This window comes from Rhinichthys klamathensis, unplaced genomic scaffold, assembly GCF_029890125.1.
Source record: "Rhinichthys klamathensis goyatoka isolate OS25496 unplaced genomic scaffold, OSU_Roscu_1.1 h1tg000076l_1, whole genome shotgun sequence".
Classification (NCBI taxonomy): domain Eukaryota; kingdom Metazoa; phylum Chordata; class Actinopteri; order Cypriniformes; family Leuciscidae; genus Rhinichthys; species Rhinichthys klamathensis.
In genome coordinates, this window is record NW_026606618.1 from 1,634,427 (window position 1) to 1,658,577 (window position 24,151).

Sequence of the window (24,151 nt, forward strand, 5' to 3'; positions counted from 1 at the left end):
ATATATCAGCCGATATCTGGCTATTCTTTTATTATCGGCCAATAACTTTATCCATTTCCCCGATGCACCAGAAACGGGACCTTTATTTTGACAGCACAGAGAAAGCTAGTACCTGACGGTCAGAGCTCTAATTCTCTTTAACAATTTCTTCGTGTGAAAAATCTCTAGATAGGAGCTTCATGAATTTGTAATCCTATTAATGTATATGGTAACACTTTACAATAAGGTTCCATTTGTTAACATTAATTTATTAGTTAACAAACTTACAATGAAAATAAATTCTAAAGCATTTATTAATATTAATTTCAACATTTACTAATACATTAAACTAAATTGGATCTTATTTATTGGACCTGAGCTAAAATTAACAAATATATTGCTCATTGTTAATGATAGTTTAATCATTTATACATTTTCAAATGATTTATTTGTAATTGAGTTAATTTTAACAAATATACATTTATTTCAGCAATTGTTATGTATGCGTTTCTTTAAATTAAACGGTGCAATCACACATATATTGGCTACCCATAAAAAATATAAAAAATAAATATAATAATAAAAATATCAGTTGACCACTATTCATTACTGTCTGGCGTCTTACATTGCCGATGAGTTTGAAGACCTGCTCTCCACAGGTATTGTAGACAGCCACGACCGTATTAAGAGCAGCATTGCGGACCGTAGTGTCGCGGTCTCCGATGTGAACGCCGATTTCTTTAAGAGCCTTGGCCGGAGTCGGCTGGCACACATTCATACCGAAGTTCTCAATCAGGCATCCGAGCTCCTCAAGACATTCTGAAGAACAAATAAAACCAAAAAGTCATGAAGACACTACTGTAAAATGGCTGTTTTTATGTTTGAGAAATCAAATCCATGGGCATTTACCAGATCTCTGCTTGGAGTTCTTTGATTTGGTTCCATCCATAAGGAAGGGAAAGACTTTACTGGCTGCGTAGACTTTACACAGCATCGTCAGAATAGCACGGACATCTTTGCGCACCACATCTTTTGATTCCCCAACCTGCGTAGACGACAAGAGACCGAAAAGGACAATGTTAGGCTGCCTTTCAACCATACACTGTAAAACATATGGACGTAGTGTCTGTGACATCACCCGTAGGTTTCTGAAGAGCATTTTTGAAGCCTTAAGTGGGCGGAGCCACCAGTCACCATCTTTGCAGCGCGCCACCACAGGATAACAGAAAATGGGCAAAGAGGCGGGACGTGGGTGGAGCTGAGGTGCCTGGTTGCTGAAAGTCGAGTTTGCTCAGACTAAGGAGCTAATGCTATATGCTACTAGCAGTATCACAGCACAGGGCCTTGCGCTAAAGTGACAGCTGACTTGATGTAAAGCCAATAGAGTTCAATAGTCAATAAAGTTAATGTTTTTGCCCTTCGAAATACTATAATGGTTGAAAGACATGGCTAAAAGTGAGACTGTGTCGTGATGCTGTATTCCGCTAGTTAAAATGTTTTATGCAGTAACTTCAATATTGATCTGAGCGTGTGTGTGTGTGTGTGTGCGCGTGTGTGTGCGACAGTGATTCATGCGCATACATGTCAGTCAGAACGGCATCGCACGTCAAGTACATAGAGACTAGAGCTTTATTCTGTCCATTTTAAATTCAGATTTTGGCCGCCTCTCAAATAGGTAGGTTTAACCCAAAGTAAATGCGTTGGAAATCCGAGCTCATTCAAGGATGTGCAATTATTGCATGGACAGAGAAAGCACTGACACCTGCAGGATTTAATTTGACAGTACTTTATTTTACACTGAAAAGTTAAATATGCATATTCGTATCTGTTCCGTGAGAGCAACGGTACTGCAATACGAGTGTTGCCTCTATATCTATAGACGTTTTTAAATCTGAAAAAACTCCAAAAAGCAAAGAAATTGTCAGACATCCATGAGTGTATGTTCAGAGGAAAACAACTGAAAACCAGCGCTGGTTCTCTTGATACTCAACGCATTTTAACATGGGGGATATATGGAATTGACTCCCTTTTGGAGCCTGTCTCTAGCGGCCAGTCGGTGAATTGCAGTTTAAGTCACTTCCGTATTGGATTCTGTATTATTCACGAGAGAGACTGGAAGGTTGTTGCTCGGTTTCAACTAATTAGATGTCTTCGATGTTTAAAGCGTGAATTGCAGGTTACATTTTTCACGAAGACAAAGCAATGTGCTTACTAAACAAAGATAAGAACCGCCCCCCATTGTTTTGTATGTTTTTTTTATACCAAAATGCTGAATATAATATAAAAAGTTGGTACTTTTTACACTCCCCCTCCCTTCCACTAGGCTGGGCGTGACATCATAAAAGGGACTCCAAGCCTAGAGTTACCGTTAGTCTAACGGCAAGTAGGCTAGCAGTTATATAGAAACGTATTTTAGATTCAGAAGTGATGAATGAAATAACTCAATTGTAAACATACTCGTGTGTGCTGGCTTCAAGAGGACCGTGATCCTGCCTGAAATGAGTAAGCTATTCAAAAAACAAACGGGTTCAGGCAGTATGCGTCAAAACCATGATGCTGCGTGAGGCACGTCAGCTTGACCGGTCGCAGGTCAAGCTGCTCCACTAAACTCCAAAACGCGTTCACCTCACGGCAGCACATACTCTCCACGGCTGATTCCATTGGGTGGCATAGCCCACACAATCACCTGTCAAACACAGCGATAGGGAGATCGATTTCTTTTTTTTTCTTCCTGACACTGAGCATCGCTAATTAGTTGCGTTTTAGCACAGGCAATATCGTGTTCTGTCAGCAGATGCCAGCAAAAGCGCCATTGTGCCTGTGCACTGCCGTGTGTGCATCTCTACAGCTCTGATTAGGACTACTAACACCATGTAAGTAAATAATGTCTTCAGTCGTTGTCCCTCCTTGCATTCTAACCCAGACTTTGGCTTGTTCCCTAATGTTATCTGGGTTAGCACCAGGCTAACCAAGGCTAGCTCTAGCTACTCACCAGGACACCTGGCCAAACCTCCACTCATTTTCCTCACACCAAGCATTGATAACTCTTTGAGGGCCATGATTTCTGGCAATTTCCTCCCCTCTCACACCTGACTGGTTCAAAATTGTAGGGCTGTGGTCCATCAAGAATTTGATGGTTTCCCACCTCCTCAGTCTCCCAGTCGTTCTCCATAGTCAAGCCACAAACAGTAGGAATCTAGCAGAGTACGGGTTGCTACTCCCTCTTATGATGTCATCACCCAGTTACTGTAAAAAAAATGCTACCTTTGAAGAAACCCCAATAAATGTTATTTTAATGCATTTTAAGACAGATATGTTTAAATATATACATATTGAGCACTTTAATTTACACATTAATTGGTTGTGGTGGTTAACCTGCAATTTACACTTTAAAGATAATGATAATGGATAAAGACCCACCTTGAGGATCAGGTAGGGGATGAAGGACGAGGCCTCGTAGTCACTGAGCTGGTAGTTCTTCCTGCTCAGCATGGTGAAGAGCAACTTGAGGAACTCCAGGACTTTCATCAGCACACTGGTGTTGGTGTCAAAGAACCGCAAGGTGAACCACTTCAACACCAGGTCCAGACAGCTAATCACAGCGTCACACTCTGGCTCCATGTGCTGAAAAACAGAAGTTATAAGTCTAGCACATTTTAATATGATTGCAGACTCGCCAATTGCTACAACGTGACTAACCTCGATCATGACTCCAATAGCTTTTACATGGCGCTGAAAGTCAAAGTGGAAGAGTTCATCTTGGAGCCACTTGGGCAGACATGTCGACATTTGAGTCTTCAGCTGCTCCACATACTCGTCACGAGGAGTCATGAAGTTCCACTTCAGAATCTAGAGAAGAGTTGGGATTTGGTAACCAAACACACAGACAAGCCCAACGGTGCTACTCAATATTGCGGACAAATGATGTTCACGAGGACAGTTCAAAAGCTGCTCACCTTTAACCCCTTCTCTTCCTTGATCCTCTGCTCTTTAGCATTGGGAACGAGGATGAAGATGGGACCAGATCTGTCCTCCTCATCCTTAGCCCCAGCTTTAACTGGAAGTTTCTTACCCACAACACCCTAAAGTACCAGGAAAACAGTTATTACACTGAACCACCGAAGCCTCAGGTTCTAGTACTTCATGTGGACAAGTTTTATAGTAGGGATGCTCATAATGCCGTTAACCGACAGTAAGAATTTTGACTAATACTATTGGTTAAATGGTTTAAAAATGGATTGAAGTAATTTTGAAAACTTTTCTGCATGGTTAAATACACTACATATATAATTTGAGAGGGGGGAAAAAAACACCAAGTTGCGAACAAGACACATTTTGCTGCTCAAGAATAAACTAAAAAAAAATTCTGGCCAATGCCGATTCTATTGCCAAGGTGTGCATAGAGGGGGTTGGGAAGGTTGTGAATCAGTTTACATTACATGCAGTGCTTCCCCACCAAAACGTGCCACCTCACACCAGCTCCACTGGTGCTCTATAGGAGATACTAATACCTTCTCACTGCTAGGTGTCCTGTTTTGTTTAGCATTATCTTTCTCTCCTTTCACCTTGAGCTCCATGCTCTCTCTCTAGTGCACAAAATGACACTTTAGAGAGCAACACATTTAAAATGCTAAAATACAGAACCCAATTCATCTTAACACTTTGAATTTAGGTTTATGCCCATTTTTCTACTTTCAAAAGAGGCTTTTTTTTTAATGGTGTAAAAAAAAAAAACCCACTATCATTGTCTTCCCATGAACAGTCCTTTGTGTAATATGGACCTGGTGTTTCAGATCACAGATTGGACAAGGTTTTAAATTGTTCATGAGCAGCAACTCCCTACAAAAGCAGACAAAACAGAAACACTGAAATGTGCCACACCTTTTTAGCTGCAGGACCAGCTGGTTTAGATTTCTTAGTGTCTGGTTTGGGTTCTGGTTCACTGAAGTCTTCACTGGGACTTTGGTTCCTGGCTGGAGCTGTAAAATAAAGACATTCAAGCTGAGTCCTGCATCTTTAATAGGTCTCAAATCTGAGTTTCTAATTTACATGTTCAGAATACCTGATTTTACATCACAAATATGATTCAAAAGCAGGGCTGGAAAAATCTGGCCCTTGAGATCTAATGTCCTTTCTGCAGGAAAGTGGATCTTAAGGGCCAGTTGCCCACCTCTGTTTAAAATGGCTCAAACCAGCCAGGCAGAGGTGGTCATGTTAGCTGTGGTCAAAGGGAAAACGAGTGAACCTGAAGCTTGTTTGGCAGCAGGAGCACTGGAGGCGGGTTTGGAAGCTGCAGCTTTGCCAGGAGCTGCAGGCTTGGCTGGCATCAAGGCCCTGGCCTTCTCCAGCATGCCAACCACCTGGTCCTTTGAAGCCGGCTGTAGAAAGACGAGAGGGCAAGAGTGACGTTACACAACTGCTTTTTTCTCTGGTCAAAAGTTGATCCTGGTCTTATTAACCATATACATTACCATTCATAAATTTAGGGTCACTAAGACCTTTTATTTAACACTTCTATTCAACAAGGACACATTCAATTGATCAAAAGTGACAGTAAAAATAACGTTACAAAAGATTACTTAAAAAAATTCAGGATTCTCTGAATAGAAAGTTCAAAAGATCAGCATTTATTTGATCATGGTTTCCATAAAAATATTATGCAGCAGAATTATTTTCGTTATTGATAAACTTTTCTTGAGTATCAAATTAGCATACGTGACCCGTGCTGGCAAAATGAGTCGCAATGAGCAAAAAAGAAAAGATTAGTTGGTTATTTTCACATTCTCTATTAAAAAAATTACAAAATGACGTATGATTTGTTGGAGAAGAAAAATCAAAAATCAAGTTTTCTGTTTTCTGAAAGTTCCAAAACAAAATCACCTTACCTTACCAACCATACCTTAAAATCCGTGGTAATAATACCAAATTTGGCACACACCAAGTCACAACCAAATATCTATAGTAAAAATATGTTCAACTTTTTTCCATGATACCACAATAGTTTGATTAACATTAATGAAACAGACAACCTAAGACCTACTATACCACACGGATCTAATATGTTTCACATCAGATGTTCTTCCCAAACAGTTAACTAAACGTTCACTTAAGACATAACTGATAATGTATGCTTGAATACTCACCCAGAAAGATATTTTGAAATACTGTAATTCTGTGTTATGTGTGTATATCAGGATCAAGCGCTGTCTGAGAGGCGTCAGTCAGAGCGCGTAAGATTGTTTGGTTTACATCAGCATGACTTTGAAAAATCACATTTCATTGGTTCAGACTCATGCCATTGAGAATTCGCTAAGAATATTCACCAAGTTGGAATACTGCGCTTTAAACTGATTGAGGAGAAGCGAGCAGAGAAAAACTGATTTTTTTTAAAAAGCTACTCATCTCAGAAAACGTACAAATAAAGATACTTTTAGATGTTTAATTGCTATTTGGAGCATTGGGATCACTAAACGAGGGCTTGAACTCAATTTTGTGAAAAGCTCAAATTCGGCCAAAATTTACATTTTTCATCTGTCCCATTCACTCATTTTTTGCCAGAACGGGTCACATTATTAGAATGATTTCTGAAGGATCATGTGACACTGAAGACTGGAGTAATGGCTGCGCCCGGCCCCAAGGTTAGGGCATCTCCCACTTGCCTTCAGTTTGCCGGTAGCCTTGACCATCTTCTCGTAGCCCAGGTGCATCATGAAGGTGGGAAGGGCATCCTGAGCTTTCTTGCGCACGTCGCCGCTGCGGTCCTCCAGACAGGCGTACAGGTTAGGCAGACACAGCATGAGGTCTGAGGGCACCGTACGTAGGGTGGGCAGCTTCTCAGCCAGCCAGCCCAGCAACTATAGAATTTAAGCAGCATTTTAGCTTGCGATCATTGATCAAATAAAACGGATAAAAAAATAACCTTTCAAAAAGTTGTGGTTTTTGGACCATGACTCTTAGCTTTAAAGCCATTTATTTGTTAGAACAAACAAATACTTCCCAGATCTGAAATTAGCCCTATAAAGCCTATTGTATCATATCTGATACACAAAAAAGGCCTCTATATAAAAACCATCCTTTCAGGCATGTAAGAATATTAACTTTTATATTGTATATTTAATTTGTACATCCCTCATCATTGAAATCCCATTCATCATTGAAATGCATTGCATTATGTTTTGCTCGCTTACAGTAAAAACTACAGAACTTTGATAAAACTATAATAATAATTAATTTTTATTTATATTTATGCTTAGACATTATCGTGAGATATAATGACAATGATTTTAATGCATTTCATGCAAGTAGCCTCTAATAAGATCTCTCTGACTTACATTACAAGCTATCAGAATTTCATATAATTTAAAAAAAATCACTGAAAATATTTCATGTCAGGCTTTACAGGGTTAAATGTGAGTGATGTACCTCCTGTCTGAGGAAGGGGTTTTCCTTCTTGAGCTCCTCTGATAGGTCCTCTCCTTCAAGCCACTCCTTCATTCCAGTCTGCTCCACCCAAGCGTTCAGCGTCGTCATGGCAGCAGCACGGACGTTAGCCTGAAAGTCAAATTTCAAGCAAATTAGAAACCTCAAACTAGAGCATTAAATAGTTATCTGAACAGCCAGACAAGTAGCACAAGCTTGTGTGATTCCACACCACAAGTGTAACAAACAGACCCCCAATGAGTGCATAGAGCGTTTCATACCTTGCTGTCACCAAGAACGGTAATGACTGGAATTCCCAGGTTCCTGACGTGCTGCTTGAGTGATGGACCCATGGCAGTGGCTATCTGTTGCAGAATATTGAGAGTCTGCTGGACCTACGGACACATTTTATGACATTACAGCCATGCCTTTACTAGAATGCTACAACTGAAATGCCTGAGAGGCAATAGGCAACAAAAAAATAAATACATGTGATAAATGCTAAACAAGACTCAAATATTTCATTAGTTTAATACGAAATTTACGTTACCAGTAGTTTGTTGGAGTCATTGAGACGGCCCTTCAGTGCCATCGGTAGCTCGCCGATGCTTGGCTGGATGAATTTGGCCTCAGAAATGATGGCTGCCACCTCATCAAGGCCCTCCTTTCTGACCTTCCAGTTCTTGTCACTGATCTTTGACACCATGTCATATGTGATTTTATCACTGCGAATGAGAAAAATCATCTCTTGACCGGATCCTTTTTATTCCTACTAGCATCCAAAAGATGCCTGATGGATCCATTATTTGAAAAGAAAAGGTTTTTGAAGCACTGCCACACTCACTGACCTGATATCAGTTCTGGGCAGCAGGTCCATGATGTCTCCGGGTCCACCGTCCACCTCCTCTTCTTCAGCCGCGTCTCCCTCCTCCTCAGCTCCTGCTTTTTTGGCACCACGGAACGGGGCGGGAGGAGACTGACCCTGCATCTGTAAAGGATAGCATGATAAGGTGAAAAGTCAGATTTAACAAGAAAAACTCAAATAAATATAAAGGATTTTAAACATTAGCAACAGTACTCTATAAAAGCCAGCATGAATGCAAAATCAGTCCCATTTCATTTATTATATGTGGTCTTAAAATGAATGACAGCAGCAGAAAAAGTTAAAAAGAACTATAATAGATCTCATTTTTATTTTGATTCAATTTTTTATTTACATTTATTTCTTTTTTTACTTGTTTCTTTACTCTCTTTGATTTGCAATGTTCGATGAATCAATGCTTTTGGAAAATTGGTTGCAAATACATCAATTGTTTCACAATCTTATTTTCACACTATCTGCTTTGATAAACTGTATTACTGTTACTGTATTGGGCAAACATGGGCACTACTGTATTGGGCAAACATGGGCATTACAATGAAGCAGTACAAATACACAAACACACCCCTGATGGTCAAGTCAACTCTTTGATAGGGTCACTTTCAATTACTGCATTTCAAAAGGCCATATTTACCTTCTCAAACTCAGCATTTATTTGTTGAAGGAGGGCTGGTTTTTCATCTTCAAAAAACATGCGCAGGGGAGCACCCATGTACAGGTACATGACTCCCAAAAGAGCGATTGCTGATGTCCTCACAGCCTGAATTTAACATGAGCACAGCTCATTACACACAATTGCATCTGACAAATGGATTTGAAGATCATTATGAACAAAGGACAGTATATTATTGTAATATTCCAGGAAACTTTTGTTTATTAATCACTATTAGCAAGTGTAGCACATAGAAGTACCATTAAACATGTCATTCCACTTGAAAGGCCCAAAACAAGTATGATTATGTATACTGAAACCATGACTCATAAAATTACTCACAGGATTTGTGGCACCCAGAGCAGTTTTGACATTGTTGATGAACGCCTTGACATTTATTCTGGATTATGGGGAATAAGATTGAGATTTAGAAATGAGGAAAAGATTAACTGCATGAAGAAACAAACGAAAATAAATAAAACCCCAGGTATATAGCGCATACCCTGCAAATCCAAACTCCTTCATGGCATTGGCCAACCAGTTCAACGTCTCTGCCTGGTTTTTAGGATTCTTCTGAGCGAAAGCCAGAGAGACAACCTGAAAATTGAGAAACAAAAAGAGCAATTATAAAAAAAAAAAAAAAAAAAAATTATATATATATATATATATATATATATATATATATATATATATATATATATATATATATATATATATATATATATATATATATATATATATATATATATATATATATATATATTAGTATAAAATGTCACAATATTAATAATCAATTTTTTAATAACGATTAGACAAGTTTAAATAATTTGTATTTATTATTATTATTATTATTATTATATTTAAATACTTATACCTACATCTATAATTAATAATATAAATAAAAAAAAAATCTTTAATCAAATAAACAATTGCTAGACAAGTTTAAAAACAACTACTATACATAGTTCTGTCTAATAATACGTTTAAATGAAATTGGTTTCATTTTTTTATTATTATGTAACAATAATCAAAGTATGTATTTTATATAGATGCCATAATTGAATAATCAAACAATTATTAGACATTCTAGATCACAAATACCAACCTGTTCAGCAATCCACGGCAGAGAACAGGCCTCCCCAATCGCAGTGAGAGCCTCTTTAGCGTTACTTCCACACTTCACGTCACCAACCTTATCAACCAGGCCATCCAGAACCACCAGCGCGGATGTCTTGGAGAACAATCCCTTTTGTGCAATTAGACCCACAATGTGGAGCTTCATTTGCATCACCTAGAAAATTAAAACATACTGAAAGCTAGCACCTGATCGAATGCCAAACCCTGAGAACTAAAGAGCCTTACATGTTAAAGAGGACTACCTGAAAGTTGGTCTCTTTCCATCCAGGTTTCTTAGCCAGCATCCTGACTAAAGCCTGGCATGGCATTTCAGATTTGTCCATCTGCTCCACAGCCTGAGCAGAATGCAATCAAGCTAAGTTTAGAGCATGTTCCTCAAGTTGAAATCATTACAAAAGAGCTTAAAATGGCACAAAAAGTGGACAAAATCCACAAGTCACCCTCTGAAACTCCTCCATGCTAGCAAGTCTCTCCTTCCAGTTGCCGCTGTCCAGCAGCTGCATACAGGTGGCTGGGAGCACAGCAGCCGCCTTCTCCTCACACACCTCCAGCTGACGAACACACAAATTTCAATTACTTGACAATTTTGCAAAACAATTATTTTTTGGTCAAGCCATCAGTTCAATGAAAATATTTAATGTGTCAATGCAAGATTGGACATACAGATAACTCAGTCTCGACAAATTCCTTAGCATCTGGACCTTTCTTGGACTTTGCACTTGGGGCAGAAGCAGGTTTGCCCTTCTTGGGAGGTCCTGCAGCCTGTTCGTGAAGAACATGACAAAAAACATAAAAAATCTTTATAATCTTCTCATTTAAAAAAAGAAAAGAAAAAAAAGAAAAAAGAAAAACTCATACCTTTGCTGGAGGAGCTTTCTTAGAAGGCCCGGATGGTTTGGCAGGTGCTTCAACAGAAGGAGCTTTTGCAGCAGGTTTCTCTTTCTTCTCTCCTCCACCACCACTTCCTTTCTTGCCAACAAGCTCCACTTTTTCAGCACATTCTTTTATCTATTTATGCAGAAAACATGGAAGGAAGAGCCATGAACTTCTGCACTAGCTCCTCCCACAGTTATTCGATTGACTTGTTTTATGCAATTTCAGGAAGTTAACAGGTTGATGCAAAAACATGGCCAATAAATCATATCAGATTCATTAATTTAATCAGCCAATATTGGATTTGTGCTTGTTGATTTCCCCAATTTTAACATTTTGTATATACCCAATCTTTAGCAAATTTCAAAATGAATATCCATTTTTTTTCCATACTCTAAATTAAGTGGTGTAGTATTTAAGATGATTCATTTGTGTTCCATTTTTAAATTTCAGACGAAACTAGTATAGAATTCTTATAGAAAGTATAGAAAATGATTATCAGCTGTTGGCATCCACCAGAATTTAACATTGGTGTATCACTTAGAATTCAACCTAAATGCAAAGCTAAAACATGTTTTAACCTTGTCCAACTTGAGTTTGTCCACATCAGTTAAGAATGGGTTGACGGCTTTCTCCCCTACCACCTTCATGGCTGTCCCTAAAGCCTCAAAAGCAGCATCTCTGACCTCCGGAGCAGAATCATTTACTTGCTGCACCAAAAAAAGAGAAACAACTTACTAAACAAGACCAAGAATGCAGTTACCGGCATTCAGAAAGAGTTAACGCACTGACAGGAGAGGAATCTGTACCTTGAGAAACGCTGCACAGAAGGGCTTCAAAACGCTTTTTGGCAAAGTGCTTGGGGTGCAGCGACAGAAGCTTCTGGCGAGGAATAGTGAAGCCTGTTGCTTGATGGAGGGGTTCTTGTTGTCCATCACTGACAGAACATCCTCACTGATGTTCTGCAAGGTTGTCTGCAATACAGTTATACCAAGTTAATAATTAATCAAAATTTCTAATTATCGTCTGCCATTTGCCACCATGCATTTTGAATACTCACAGTAAGGAAGACTGCATCAATGGCCTCCTGCAAGGCCTGGACCACCTGAGGTTTCTTCTCCTTGAACTTCTCCAAAATAGTTGGCACCACCTTGAAAAGATTCAGAGGAAGAAAAAATAAATAAATCATCCAATGAACTGCAGCCCGTTTACGCTAAACGCCTCGACAAAACGAATCGTGACAGGGTCTGTCATGAAGAGCACTTACAAGACCTGCATATGTCCCAAACTTCTTCCTCAGTCCTGCTGCCAGTGCAGCCAAGCACTTGGCTGCCATGGCCACTAGCATTACATTGGCATCTTTCCCAATGACCTAAAAAAAGAAAAGAAAAAAGGAAGTGGTTATGACCTTGCTCACAGAGATTATCCCATTACCCAGAATTCCACTAGAACTTATACCTTTTTTAATGCTCGGACTAGGTCCCCATAGTCTCCATTCTCGAGTTTTGGGTTCTTAGTCAAAGTTTCCACTGCCTCTAACGCTTCCTTCCTCTCCTGCCATTTTTTTGCTTCCTGTGACAACGTGAAATGACAAATTAAATTGACGCGAAACTCAATGATGATTAATACATTTACATTGTTGTTCTGACTTACGATTTTTTCGTAGAAGTCTTTGGGAAGTTTTGAAAGGATCTCGACGGCTTCCAAGAGCTCATAAGGATCCACCTGAGCAACTTCAGTCTCCTCATCATTATCCCCTATGGTCAGAAATTAAAATTAATATTAATGAAGGCATAGTTATAAGTCAAAACTAAAACTAATTAAAATAAATTGTAATATTAAAATGAATTAAATATTTGTATATTATATAAAATATATATTTGTATTATGTATCATTATAATACTATATATTATAACTAGAGTACATTTAGTACTTTGTCCTCTCTATTCTATATTGACAGCTACCCTGTTATTAAAGACAATCTCTTGGCTTTGTGCTAGCAACTAACTCATTCACTATGGAAACTGATGTAGATATACCAGTCAGATACGGACTACAAGGTCTGAACAAACAGATCTGATTTCATTACATCCAAAATGGTAGTGCAGACAGTCAATTATAAAGACTGGATTTGAAAAACAAATCTGAAGGATTATAAAAACAATATTGAGCATGTTAACATGCACTGACGAGGATAAAAAACTAGGTTTATTGAAATAACCCAATTTACCCGTTTACATGCAAATCAATATCCCAGCAATGCAAGTAAACCACGTTTACAAGACTGTATTAAAAAAAAAAACATTGCCCGTCGGTGACTTCAAAACGTAAATATTCACGTATTTCACTGTTTATTGTGCGAGTTGTGATGTTAAATAAAGCATTAAAAACCCCAGAGTATTTCAAAATGTCAACAAGACGCATTCTCTTGCATTTGAAGTTTCTACAACTGTACCACTTGTCCTTAGGCTGCACGAGATGAGAAAACATTTATATTTCTTGGGTCAAGAAAAAGGCGTATTTCTCCTCCCTTAGAGCGAAACACTCACTGTGGCTGGATGGGGTTGGAACAACATGAGGGCGAGTAATTACTGACTCCCATTTTTGGGTGAACTATCCCTTTAAGCATTATCGGTTTAAGAATGTGCATGTAAATGCACTTATTGTCGTGATGATAGGGTTTAAATTGAATGCTGAATTTTCACTACTGCCTTGTCTTTGGATAAACCTTTGACTACTGTGCTATATTCTCACCGTCCGCCTCATCTCCTCCTGCAGCTCGCTGCTGCTCAAACTTGGCCTTTAGGTCCTGTTGAGAGCGCAAGAACCTGGTCTGCTTAGGAGCTGTAGTTGGGAGTTTCACCCATTCTTCCTCCAAATCTTTCAACTGAAAGAAAAGGGTCAAATAAGAAATATTACAACTTGCATTAACAAGCCGGAAAAATAATATCGACGCCAATTTCAAGAGAACTATGGACGTTCAAGTACAACAGCTGCTACAGACGCATATTTTAAAGTGAAAATTTTGCATTTGAAAACTTAATGGAGAATAGCAGCATCACCTGTACGGAATTAATATTCTGTAGAGGAGCTCGCAGAGCATCACGGATCCACCTATAGATCTCCACCGCTAGCAATTTGGCCTCGTCTCGAACTGCCTTTTCTCGAGACTCAAACTGTTTTGGCAACACTTTCACTACAGGTTTGAGCGTTATGATCTTCGATCCAAATTCACTGAAAAAAGACAAATAAACAAGTTTTTTATGCTGAATAAGTGCCGGCAAGTACAGTGATGGTTAACAGGTTTACAAATTGCCTACTCACCAAAGTGCCTTCCTTAGTGTCTCAAGGCAAGTAACAACAATCTTGGGGTTCTTGTTATCCAGTCCTTTGATCAGCTCATCCTGGACCACTTCTGCTTTCTCAATCTCTATGTACATGAGGCAGATATCACTCCCCAGTTCCTTGGCTCGCGCTTTGGGCTGGTTGAAGACTTTGCAGACTACTCCATTAACCACTTCACCCGTTGTCCTGCAAGACAAGACTCATTTCCATTAGATCCCATTAAGACATAATGGATACTAAGCCCTAAAGCAAACTGAGCAAATCAGCAAAATTAACATCATGGAAGGAAAGTTACTTGTTTTCACACCACTCCTTTATCAAAATTAAATTAAACAATCAATACTCTATGAAAGAGTTTATCATACCTTTAACAATGACTAAACGACTCCATCTGGTTTTAGACAGACAGTCATAAAAATACCAACTCAATAGGCCTAATGAAAAGAGATGGAGGGAGCAGCACAAATGTAGGCCTTTTCTTATGGCGCTTTTCCACTACACAGTACCAGCTCGCCTCGGCTCGGCTCGACTCGCCTTTGTTTGGTTTTCCACTGTGTAAAAGTTGTACCTGTACCTGCTTTCGGGTACTTTTTTTCGTACCACCTCTGGCGAGGTTCTAAGCGAGCTGAGGCGAGCTAAGCCGATACTAAAATGTGACGTGAAAACAATGCCGACTGCTGATTGGTCACAGAGAATCTGCGTCATTATTGCACGCGCCAGATGGAGTATCCAGAATAACCCCGCCATTTTTAAATGGTTTGGCCAGAGATAGTTACTAAACTTACTACTATTATTATGACAACTCGGAAGAATACGCCGTGGTCAAACGAGGAGGTGCAGACATTCCTTTGTTTGGTTGCCGAAGAGAGGATCCAGCGAGAGCTTGATGGGGCAACGAGGAACGAAATGCGTCGCTATGACGACCGGGTACTATTGGTGGCGGTACTTTCTGCAATGGAAAACGGAGCGAAAAGCGAGCCGAGTCGAGGCGAGCCAAGGCGAGTCGAGTCGAGCTGGTACTGGTAATGGAAAAGCACCATTAGATGCTTGTTTAAAAATAAGGAATTTCTGCCATCCTCATAAAGATCAGAATATGTCTCAACTGAGAAAAAAAAAGATATTTCCACAGTTTTCTAAATGGGTTAAAGACTATAGATACTGCTGCGTTCCTACTTTGCCTGATGACTCTCCCTCGATCCAAAAATAGACATCACAATTCTGCTTTGTTCCAAAAACTCAGTTGTGAACAAAGTTCTTACAAAATGTTATCCCATATAAAACATTTCAGAGGGAAATAAAGAGCTGCCCAGGGATCGAGAGAAAAGCAAACGTTGCCTTTAGTCCTCCAAGAACAAAATCAGCGGTTCATGAAACTTGTTTAAAACTTAGCGACTAGCACCATGTTCAAAGATTTCGGTTGCGACTTGTTTTTTGTCCAAAAAGCACCATAAAAGTAAAGCTACTTACTTTCCAGCCACGTGTGCATTCTCGATATAAGCAAGTGCTGCCTCCAGTCCTTTGAGTTGGGCTACGGCATTGGAATCTGTTACGAATCTCTTGACAAGTCCAAGGTATTTGCCCCATTCCGGGCTCTTCTCGTCTTCTATCCTCTGGAAGAGCTTCAACGCTTCCTCGTATCCATTTAACCTTGCTTTCCAAATCTAAGGGAAACCAGAAGATCAATAATGACAACAACAAAAAAACAAAACAACCAAATAAATGAGTTAATGACTTGAGGTAGCTAACTGGCCCACTTTCCTTAGAGGCATAACAGCCATTATTTATAATAGACATGAACTCTTCAACTACACAACATGCTTTATCATTTAAGTCGCAATGTGCAGTACATGCATACAACTCAGGTTGATAAAACAAAGTACCAACTACTAAACTGAATTTTTATCAGAAAACTGAAACTCAAGCAAAAGGTGTGACTAATCAATGTATCAATTTACTAATCTGTCAAAAACAAGGGCACGGTCTCAAAGACAGACCTTAGATTAAGGTAGGATTAGGCCTTAGTTCAATTAGGGCATTTAAGTAGCTTTTATAAATGTGCCTTAAAAAAACATTAGTGGTGGTGTGCATCTTAAAACAAAACAGTGGCACTGACATATTTTAGGATATGCCAGTGCAAGCTGCTTTCAGTTAAAACATTTTAGTCTAGGACTAGGCTTAAGTAACCTGGCCCTTGCCAGATGAATTTCGCTCCGCCTAGCTTCACTCACATCCATCTGGAACCGATCCATTGAAATAGCGTTTCAGAAGGCTGGGCCTTATCAAAAATCCTTGCATATGATTGGATAAGCCACTTGTCTGTCATCTTTATCGACGTGCTATTTCAACCACTCACACCGAAGCCAACCCGTGACGCTGAAAAATCCGGTCGGGAGAAGGCACTGATCTATATAACATCGTTTCCACCAACAAAAGCCTTAAGAGCCGTTCTCTGATGTTCTTTTAATGAAACAATATTAGGTAGATTGGACAACACGGATGAAATCAATGTTAACAGCATCAATGTTAACGCTTGTTTCCTCGATGCGAGCCGCCATTGTTGTCTGAATCAAAACAGTCTCACGGTCGCTTCTCCACTACGTCACATCTATGAAACTCCCGCCCTGCGTCCTGATTGGCTAAACCATAAAGTTGGTTGGAGAAATCACTCTCAATGGAAGAGGTTCCAGATGGATGTGAGTGAAGCTAGGCGGAGCGAAATTCATCTGGCTAGGGCCAGGTTAAGGCTTAAGCCTGGTCTGTGAAAACAGGGGTAATGTTTCAAACAAAAGTGCTGCACACTACTCTCACCCCCGATCATCCCGCCCCTTAACTACAAGTATCAGCAAGAAAAAAAAAAATGAATGAACATCAAAAGGCATGTTGAAAGATGCCTTGCAACTGGCTGAAATAAAGGCTTGAGTAATCATCCAATCAGTTTAAACTGCGGGAAAACGTCATATGTAAACATGTCACCTAAGATAACATTAACGATTCACCTCAGGAAAGTTATCCAATGTCCATAGTAAATAAAAAAAGCATAAATCCTAAATTATTATGATGCATTATTATATATTATTTTAACTTAACCTGTATTATAACACACAATATACAAGGATCCATTAAATTGATCAATTACAGTAAAGAAATATATAATGTTACAAAAGATTTGCATTTCAAGGAAAGAATATCTGTTTTCAAAAATACACAACAGTTTGATAAGATACTTAAACAGCATGTTAGAATGATTTCCGAAGAATCACAGGACAGTGTATACTGGAGTATTGATACTGCAAATTCAGCTTTTGGTTCTATTAAATTTTTATATTTCAAAATATTACTGTTTTACTGTACTTTCATTCAAATAAATGCAGCCTTGGTGAGCATAAGACTTTTCACATTATCAACATTACAAAACCCAAACTTTTGTATAGTTTATGTAGGCTGTGTGTACATGTCAAACAAGCATATCTTTAGTGCTAATGTTTTTGAAGTTAATTATTTTTAATAATGGGTTTATAATGTCCAACATGTAAATACATCTTTGCAGTGGTTTGGAGTATAAACCCCCTCCCCCCCTTTTTTTTAACTACACTTTTCACTTATTGATATGAGCAAAAGAAAAGAAAAACATAGGCTAGCTAGGTTAAACTATTTAGCTAAGTAGTTGCACACCTAAATGTAAATGAGATTCAGTTCATCAAGGTGTAAGATTTCCATAAAGAATGTTCACATTTATTTCACTGCTTTGCATGCATTCATCTCTAAACAATTAGGGCGAGCAAACTGCTGACAGTTTGGTTCTTCGAACACAAGCTGGTCTTCCAACACTCTCAGGGGATTTTTAATGGGCCAAAATATAAAAGTTGCCTGGATCGCTCACCTTGTGTTCACATTTCTGGTCGATGGGTAACTTCATCCATTCACTGTCATCCGCCATGGCTGTTTTCTGTCGGTCTGATCTATTCAACTAAACAAAAGAAGGGGAAACTTTGGTTGCTGACACGCCATACAAAGCAGAACAAAAATTCAATCAAACCAACTTTTACACACAAAAAACATGTGCTAAATAAGTAAAGGACACAGTTTAAGAACAGATTTTTAGATAACTTCAAGATCAATATTAAATGGACATGTTTGAGCTCATCTGACGCATACAACAAACACCTCAACCATAAGCATTAAGAACAAATATAATTAACATGACATGGGGAACTTGACTAGCTTGCCATAGTAAATAAAGTTCAGTGCACTTTGCAATATCCACATGCATTTCAACAACAATCTCCAGCCAGACAGAAGAAATGCCTTGAGTCACTTCACAGCAAATGCACACATCATCCAGATCTGCAGCCAAAGCAGAGCAACATCCACTAATGCATCTCCCAGAAGAGCCTGGTTTCATATTACATATATCGATCTAAGCCTAAATGTTAATACTTAAATACAAAGCCCATGCTTTAAGTGAGGAAAACACCATTTAAAAGCATATAGGCTAACGTAATGCCAAAGAAACGTGTGCATGCAGAAAGCGCCGCCAATTCAGCCCGCCCAAAACAAACATAAAAGCAAACAATGAATGTTTAGAGCAATGGCAACCGTCTAAATTATGTATTAGTCAAGAAAAATATAAATAAAGTAGTGCGAGGCATTTAAAAACGTTAGAGTGGTTTGCAGCGCATCACATGTGAAAACACTATCGGGGTGCAGCAGAGCCGTTAGTGACCCGCAACCACTGTCGCTCGGCCCGTATCATTTTGCAGATTAAGACGTTAAAAAATGGTCTTATTTCAAACAGGACACTGCTATTTTAATCCTCGCGGCTTAATAAAACAATTCCCGTGTATGGTTTGTTTAGTTTCAGGGTGTAAATATGGCTAAATTTAAATATACCGGTTAGCTGTTAGCACATACGCGGCCCTGACTGGCTGTCTGTTACCAGAGACTATTTGCTGTTACTCCTGCAACAGCTTAACCATTACGAGATTCAAACAAATATCGCCATTTTCATAGCTTTCCACAACGACTAAAATGTCAACATTTATCCTCATCATCTCATCTAACCTGACATGTGACAGTAAAATGAAAACCCCGACTCACACTATTGTTTGTCACACATATAAAAGCGGCTTGATATTATTCAGTCCGTCACTAAAACCGAGGCCCTCAAAAAAAACGCAGCAACGTATAATGAAGCCGAAAACGCTTCAAACGGCTTTAGTGTAATAATCTCGGATCACAATTTCACATATCAGTTTTATTTACCTGCTTTTAGAGAGGGAAGACAGGGCGATCTTCATCAGCTGGGACCGATATTTGGTCATTACTCTCTGGGCTTTGAAACGCCTCCGAGGGCGGGGAGACAGAGGGAGGAGAGACGCCTAGTTTTCATTCAAACGTCCAATCCATTTGTTATAGGCTGTATAGTGCATTTTGTGGTTTATACAGGTTTTATTGAATATTTAGTGTTTTAACGTTAAAGTGAAGCGAGCATGCAATTACAGAATCAATTGTCTTATCACGTTTTCAGTAAAGAATATACTTTTGGTTTTGGAACAAAACTTTGGGACATTGACAAACAAAATAAAAAGCAATTCAATACATGTGTGTGTGTGTGTGTGTGTGTGTGTGTGTGCAATTGTTAACAGTTTTGCAATATATAACATTACATATCTATTCTAAATAAAATCTAGGTATTTTATGAACAAAATACTTCTTTAGCGTGCATTTGAGTAGGTATTGTGTATATATATATTCCTAGTTTGTGACAGATCTAAATAGTAAAATGTTTATCAGGATCCTTAACTCTTATATGGATTTCAGTGCTTTTGGAATTGATATGTGTGCGAACTGTGGCAGCGCAAAAATACAGATCCTCATCCTCGTGGATTAGTATTTAAATGGAAAGCCATATGGGCGCAGTAAACAGCTGTGCTGCGCATGCGCGGGTTTCCATAGCCGCGGCTGCATCAACAAAAACTGACGAAACACAGCCGAGCATTTTTCAAAAACGAGGACGAGACTCCACCCAGCGCTCACTTCCGTGTTGTGTCATGTGCTGCTCGACCGCGTCGTCTATTGGTTGTTTTATATCCCTGGATGAATTTGTGCCAAGATACTGTCTCAAATTCGAAATAAATATTCCTGGAAAACACGCAAATATCGAATTCCAGTGATCCTATATTTTTAAAATAAGACAATAAAGTGTATTTAAATGGAGTGATATAAAGGTTTACCTTTCATTTTAGCACTGAGTCCTAAGAAACTGTACGCATGAATCCTTACTAGCCTATTAGATGCGCTGTAGTCAGTGCAGAGTGGGCACACTGACCGCTACAGCATCTTTAAGGACATTCTGAATGGGCTACCAGGAGAGTCATGGACCGCATCTGCATCCCAGCAAACCATAAAAAAGCATGAAAATGAATTCGGATCGTTTCAGCCTCACTGTTGACGAGTATTTAGGTAGGCTATGTTACGGTTATCCCTTGTGTAACGTTAGTTGTTTTGTTGGTGCGCAGACTGCTTGCAGAATGCCTGCTTGCAGAATGATTGACAGTTGCTTGCAGAATGCCTGCTTGACAGACTGCTTGACAGACCTGACAGACTGCTTGCAGAATGCCTGCTTGCAGAATGATTGACAGTTGCATTAAAAAGTATGAACACAGACACACTACTGTCATGACATTGCCTTTTCTTTTTTTACTTTCCAGCTGAAACGAATGTCCTCTTTTATCTCAATGATGCAGTCACACAGCTACTTGAACATAAAGAGGAATACACTCAATTTGGTGTGGTCCGATATTTTGCAGAATAGTAAGTTATTATAAATAATTATATATTATTTGAGGACACATTATCATGGTACTCCATGATACTAAAGCTAATACAGATACTACCATGGTACATGTCCTAAAGTATAACATAATTGAATAATAATTTTGCAGTTTTACTAGTGTGAAGAATGGGAATCATGTGCTCTTCAGGGAATTCAGTTACATCAAAGCAACACCTCATAACAAAGAGTCTTTCATCCATATCTTCTGGAAATGCTTCCGACAGATTGGAAAGAATGGGGGTAAGCAGAGGCAAATACGCCATTTGTCATGCCACTACAATTTACTTCAGTTGTTTGCATTGTTGTGTGGTACATCGAACTAATACAACTGTTTCTTTTTAAAGATCTGTTGGCAATGTCAGAATACAGTTCACTTTTACAGCTGTTATGCCCTGACTTTCCCACTGAGATGGTACAAAACACAGCCAGGTAATTTCATATTTGCTGTTTGATGATTCTTTGACGTTTCCCTCCTTTCACATTGATTGATATTTAACTGAATAACTTTAATGTTTTCTTTCTATCGCAGGATTGTCCTGATAGACGATGCCACTGATTGTCTGTCATTCTCCGATTTTATTTATTCATTCCAAATCCAGTTCTATTATGAAGGTATTTAACTAATAATATACTAAACTAGACTATAATATAATATAATATAATATTAAGCTGCACTTTGCTTATGACGTCTGTATGTACATCACATAACCTACTTTATGGTAAACATATTAAGTGAATTCAAAATGTTTAATTGTAACCACATATAGCAATTAAAAAACATACAATTTTCCTTATACATTCATATAAAATGAAAAGTAAAATCTTGATGTTAAGAAATTAGATTCAGGTGTTATTTCTTAACCCCCCAATCACAAAAGAACTGGTGATATTTAAAGGTCATGCTAACACAAAAGCTGCACTTGACCTTGAGATTTTAACAGCGGTGTAACAAAAGGCCAGTGACATCATCACCATGTGTAAGCGTTTCCATGGTTACTCGAGGCTCCGCCTTTCATCAGAATGATCTAATCTTCATCCACTTTCACAGAGTTTGTAGAGAGTGTGTCTGTGATTTACCAAGACCTGTTGTCAGGGAAGAACCCAAACACCGTCATAGTCCCGACCTCCACCTCTGTGGAACAGCTGTCCAGCGCAGCCAATGAGGAGCCGGACGCTCAAGAAGGCGTAGACTCCTCCATCTTTTGTGAATGTATAGAGGGTCTTTGTGAGAGGTTCAAACACAAGTAAGACATTCATTCAATATTTATATACTATTGTAGTATTTATTAATATTTTGAATTAGCTTTTATTTTTATATTTTTAGTTTACATTTTGATTTAAGTTTAAGTAATTTTTTATGTGGTTTTGAATTTTTTTTTTTAAATAATATGTTCTTGGCTTTTATTATTTTTTATTTATTTTTTGTTTTAATTTTGTTTCAACTTACAATTAGTTTCCAAGGCAACGTTTTTAATGTAATATTTATATTTTATTGCAATTTTATTTCAATGACAGAAAATTATCTTTAATATTTTTAGTTAACAATCACAACACTAGCTCCATTTAATTCTGCAGAATTACAGCAATTTGTTTCTCAGTAAGTATAGAAATTGTGTGCAGATTTATTGTGGACCTATATTTAACTTATAAGTAACAAATGAATAAGAACAATAAATATAAATTATTTAATTTACTAATTCATTGTATTATGTTGTTGCATCTACAGTATATTTCAATAAAACTAGAAAATAATATTAGGCTTGTATACTAAGTTTTACTCTACAATGGAACCTACTATAACCATCCTCACTACTGTTTGGGAAAATTACTTTTAAAAGTAATGCATTACAAATTGTACAATATTGCGTTACTCCTTTAAAAAGTACACATTTTAAGTTACATTTTATGGAAAGTAATGTGTTACGTTACTTTAGCCTTACTTTTTCTCACCATGGCTGGGCTTGCTTGTTTGTTTTTTAATAACAAAAAAATCCAAAAGTTCTATTTTTGGCAACTGTAAAGTTACTTAAAAAAGTAATCTGATTACGTAATTTGCATTACTTGTAATGTGTCACCCACCAACTCTAGAACATGATATTGATTTCATCTTTTCCCAGGTTTCCCTCCATTGTTGCCATTAAGGAGATATTAGAGAGCAGTCAGCGAGTGTCTTTCTATAGCTTCCTGATGGCCTTGGCCAAACATGAGGGAGTAAACCAAGACATCAGTGAGTATTTGCTAATATAAAATGCTTACTCGTATTTCTGAATACATGTAACTTTTGTTCTTATGATAGTTAGACATGTGAACTGAATGCTTTATCTTCTGTCATATAATTATCAGGTGCTCTTCCCAATAAATCGGACCTGCTGATTGATCCAGAGATGGACCAGGAGCTGGAGAGACTGTGAGAGAGACGGACTTGCTTCAAAGAGTATATTACAGTCACTTGCTGGTTAACTAAAACGTCTTTTATTAAAAGACGGAGAGCGTGCTAACAATCTTTTTTATATTTAACACATTTTATTGAAAGCTAATATGCTAGAGGGTAGATTTGAGATGTAATACATGTTTCTGTGAATTTCCCAGCATAGCTCAAGTTGCCATCAGCCCGACGTCCAACAACAGCAGCAGCAGCGCTGCGGGACAGAAGGAGACGTCCAAGAAGGCCTCGCCACGCAAGTCCCTGCACCAACGCAAGAGGATCGAAATGGAGAGCGACGGTTCCACGGAGGAGACAGACTCCTCTGAGAATTAACACGCACATCCCTGCTTGCTAGCGTCTTTTTGATTTTTTAGACAGCAGTTATGCTGGTTCACTGATTTGATTAGTCAAGTGGTCGTTCCAGCAGTGCTGATGCATCTCTCTGCCTGCGCTCACTCTTCCATTTCTATGGGCTACACTGTAACCCACTTACTTTCATTGCTGAAACCATAAAATAAACAAATTAGCCATCCATATTGTGTCTGAAATGCCAATTACTTAATATTAACTTCTTGTTGTTAAAGGGATAGTTCACCCAAAAATGA

The 24,151-nt window shown here is 38.5% G+C and overlaps 2 protein-coding genes across 6 annotated transcripts in view; one reads left to right on the plus strand and one right to left on the minus strand.

Annotated features, from left to right (window-relative positions):
- Positions 1-19,704, minus strand: part of ckap5 (cytoskeleton associated protein 5) — a 28,508-nt gene extending 8,804 nt beyond the window's left edge. For 2 of the 4 annotated variants that reach the window (XM_056250865.1, XM_056250864.1), the window contains exons 1-33: positions 19,549-19,704; positions 18,167-18,253; positions 15,754-15,947; positions 14,266-14,472; positions 14,004-14,175; positions 13,696-13,828; positions 12,594-12,697; positions 12,399-12,512; positions 12,208-12,312; positions 12,001-12,090; positions 11,750-11,914; positions 11,522-11,650; positions 10,926-11,075; positions 10,731-10,829; positions 10,508-10,618; positions 10,310-10,402; positions 10,036-10,221; positions 9,433-9,527; positions 9,273-9,330; positions 8,913-9,038; positions 8,247-8,386; positions 7,949-8,123; positions 7,680-7,793; positions 7,402-7,530; positions 6,639-6,833; positions 5,225-5,357; positions 4,861-4,958; positions 4,491-4,565; positions 3,936-4,061; positions 3,679-3,828; positions 3,400-3,603; positions 889-1,024; positions 605-798 (exon numbers count right to left, since the gene is read on the minus strand). In XM_056250865.1, the coding sequence (XP_056106840.1) occupies positions 605-798; positions 889-1,024; positions 3,400-3,603; positions 3,679-3,828; positions 3,936-4,061; positions 4,491-4,565; positions 4,861-4,958; positions 5,225-5,357; positions 6,639-6,833; positions 7,402-7,530; positions 7,680-7,793; positions 7,949-8,123; positions 8,247-8,386; positions 8,913-9,038; positions 9,273-9,330; positions 9,433-9,527; positions 10,036-10,221; positions 10,310-10,402; positions 10,508-10,618; positions 10,731-10,829; positions 10,926-11,075; positions 11,522-11,650; positions 11,750-11,914; positions 12,001-12,090; positions 12,208-12,312; positions 12,399-12,512; positions 12,594-12,697; positions 13,696-13,828; positions 14,004-14,175; positions 14,266-14,472; positions 15,754-15,947; positions 18,167-18,223 (4,257 nt within the window). In that variant the 5' untranslated portion in view covers positions 18,224-18,253; positions 19,549-19,704. The remainder of the gene's footprint in view (positions 1-604; positions 799-888; positions 1,025-3,399; positions 3,604-3,678; positions 3,829-3,935; positions 4,062-4,490; positions 4,566-4,860; positions 4,959-5,224; positions 5,358-6,638; positions 6,834-7,401; positions 7,531-7,679; positions 7,794-7,948; positions 8,124-8,246; positions 8,387-8,912; positions 9,039-9,272; positions 9,331-9,432; positions 9,528-10,035; positions 10,222-10,309; positions 10,403-10,507; positions 10,619-10,730; positions 10,830-10,925; positions 11,076-11,521; positions 11,651-11,749; positions 11,915-12,000; positions 12,091-12,207; positions 12,313-12,398; positions 12,513-12,593; positions 12,698-13,695; positions 13,829-14,003; positions 14,176-14,265; positions 14,473-15,753; positions 15,948-18,166; positions 18,254-19,548) is intronic. The other 2 variants (XM_056250868.1, XM_056250867.1) reach the window with 1 other exon arrangement.
- Positions 19,705-20,638: 934 nt separating this feature from the next.
- On the plus strand, positions 20,639-24,080 carry cstpp1 (centriolar satellite-associated tubulin polyglutamylase complex regulator 1). 2 transcript variants are annotated; one of them, XM_056250767.1, is made up of 9 exons: positions 20,639-20,748; positions 20,997-21,099; positions 21,231-21,361; positions 21,466-21,550; positions 21,651-21,733; positions 22,170-22,365; positions 23,239-23,348; positions 23,465-23,528; positions 23,711-24,080. In XM_056250767.1, the coding sequence occupies exons 1-9, from the start codon at positions 20,700-20,702 to the stop codon at positions 23,877-23,879; spliced, it is 990 nt and encodes a 329-aa protein (XP_056106742.1). In that variant the 5' UTR covers positions 20,639-20,699; the 3' UTR covers positions 23,880-24,080. The 2 variants fall into 2 exon arrangements, with proteins under 2 accessions (XP_056106742.1, XP_056106743.1); XM_056250768.1 differs by having other exon boundaries at positions 20,653-20,748; positions 23,465-23,555; positions 23,711-23,849.
- The last annotated feature ends 71 nt before the right edge of the window (positions 24,081-24,151 follow it).

Coding starts and splice junctions, on each gene's coding strand:
- cstpp1 (XM_056250767.1), top strand. CDS start 20,700: ATGAAAATGAATTCGGATCGTTTCAGCCTCACTGTTGACGAGTATTTA. Junction 20,749..20,996: donor CACTGTTGACGAGTATTTAG/GTAGGCTATGTT, acceptor TTTACTTTCCAG/CTGAAACGAATGTCCTCTTT. Junction 21,734..22,169: donor AATCCAGTTCTATTATGAAG/GTATTTAACTAA, acceptor CCACTTTCACAG/AGTTTGTAGAGAGTGTGTCT.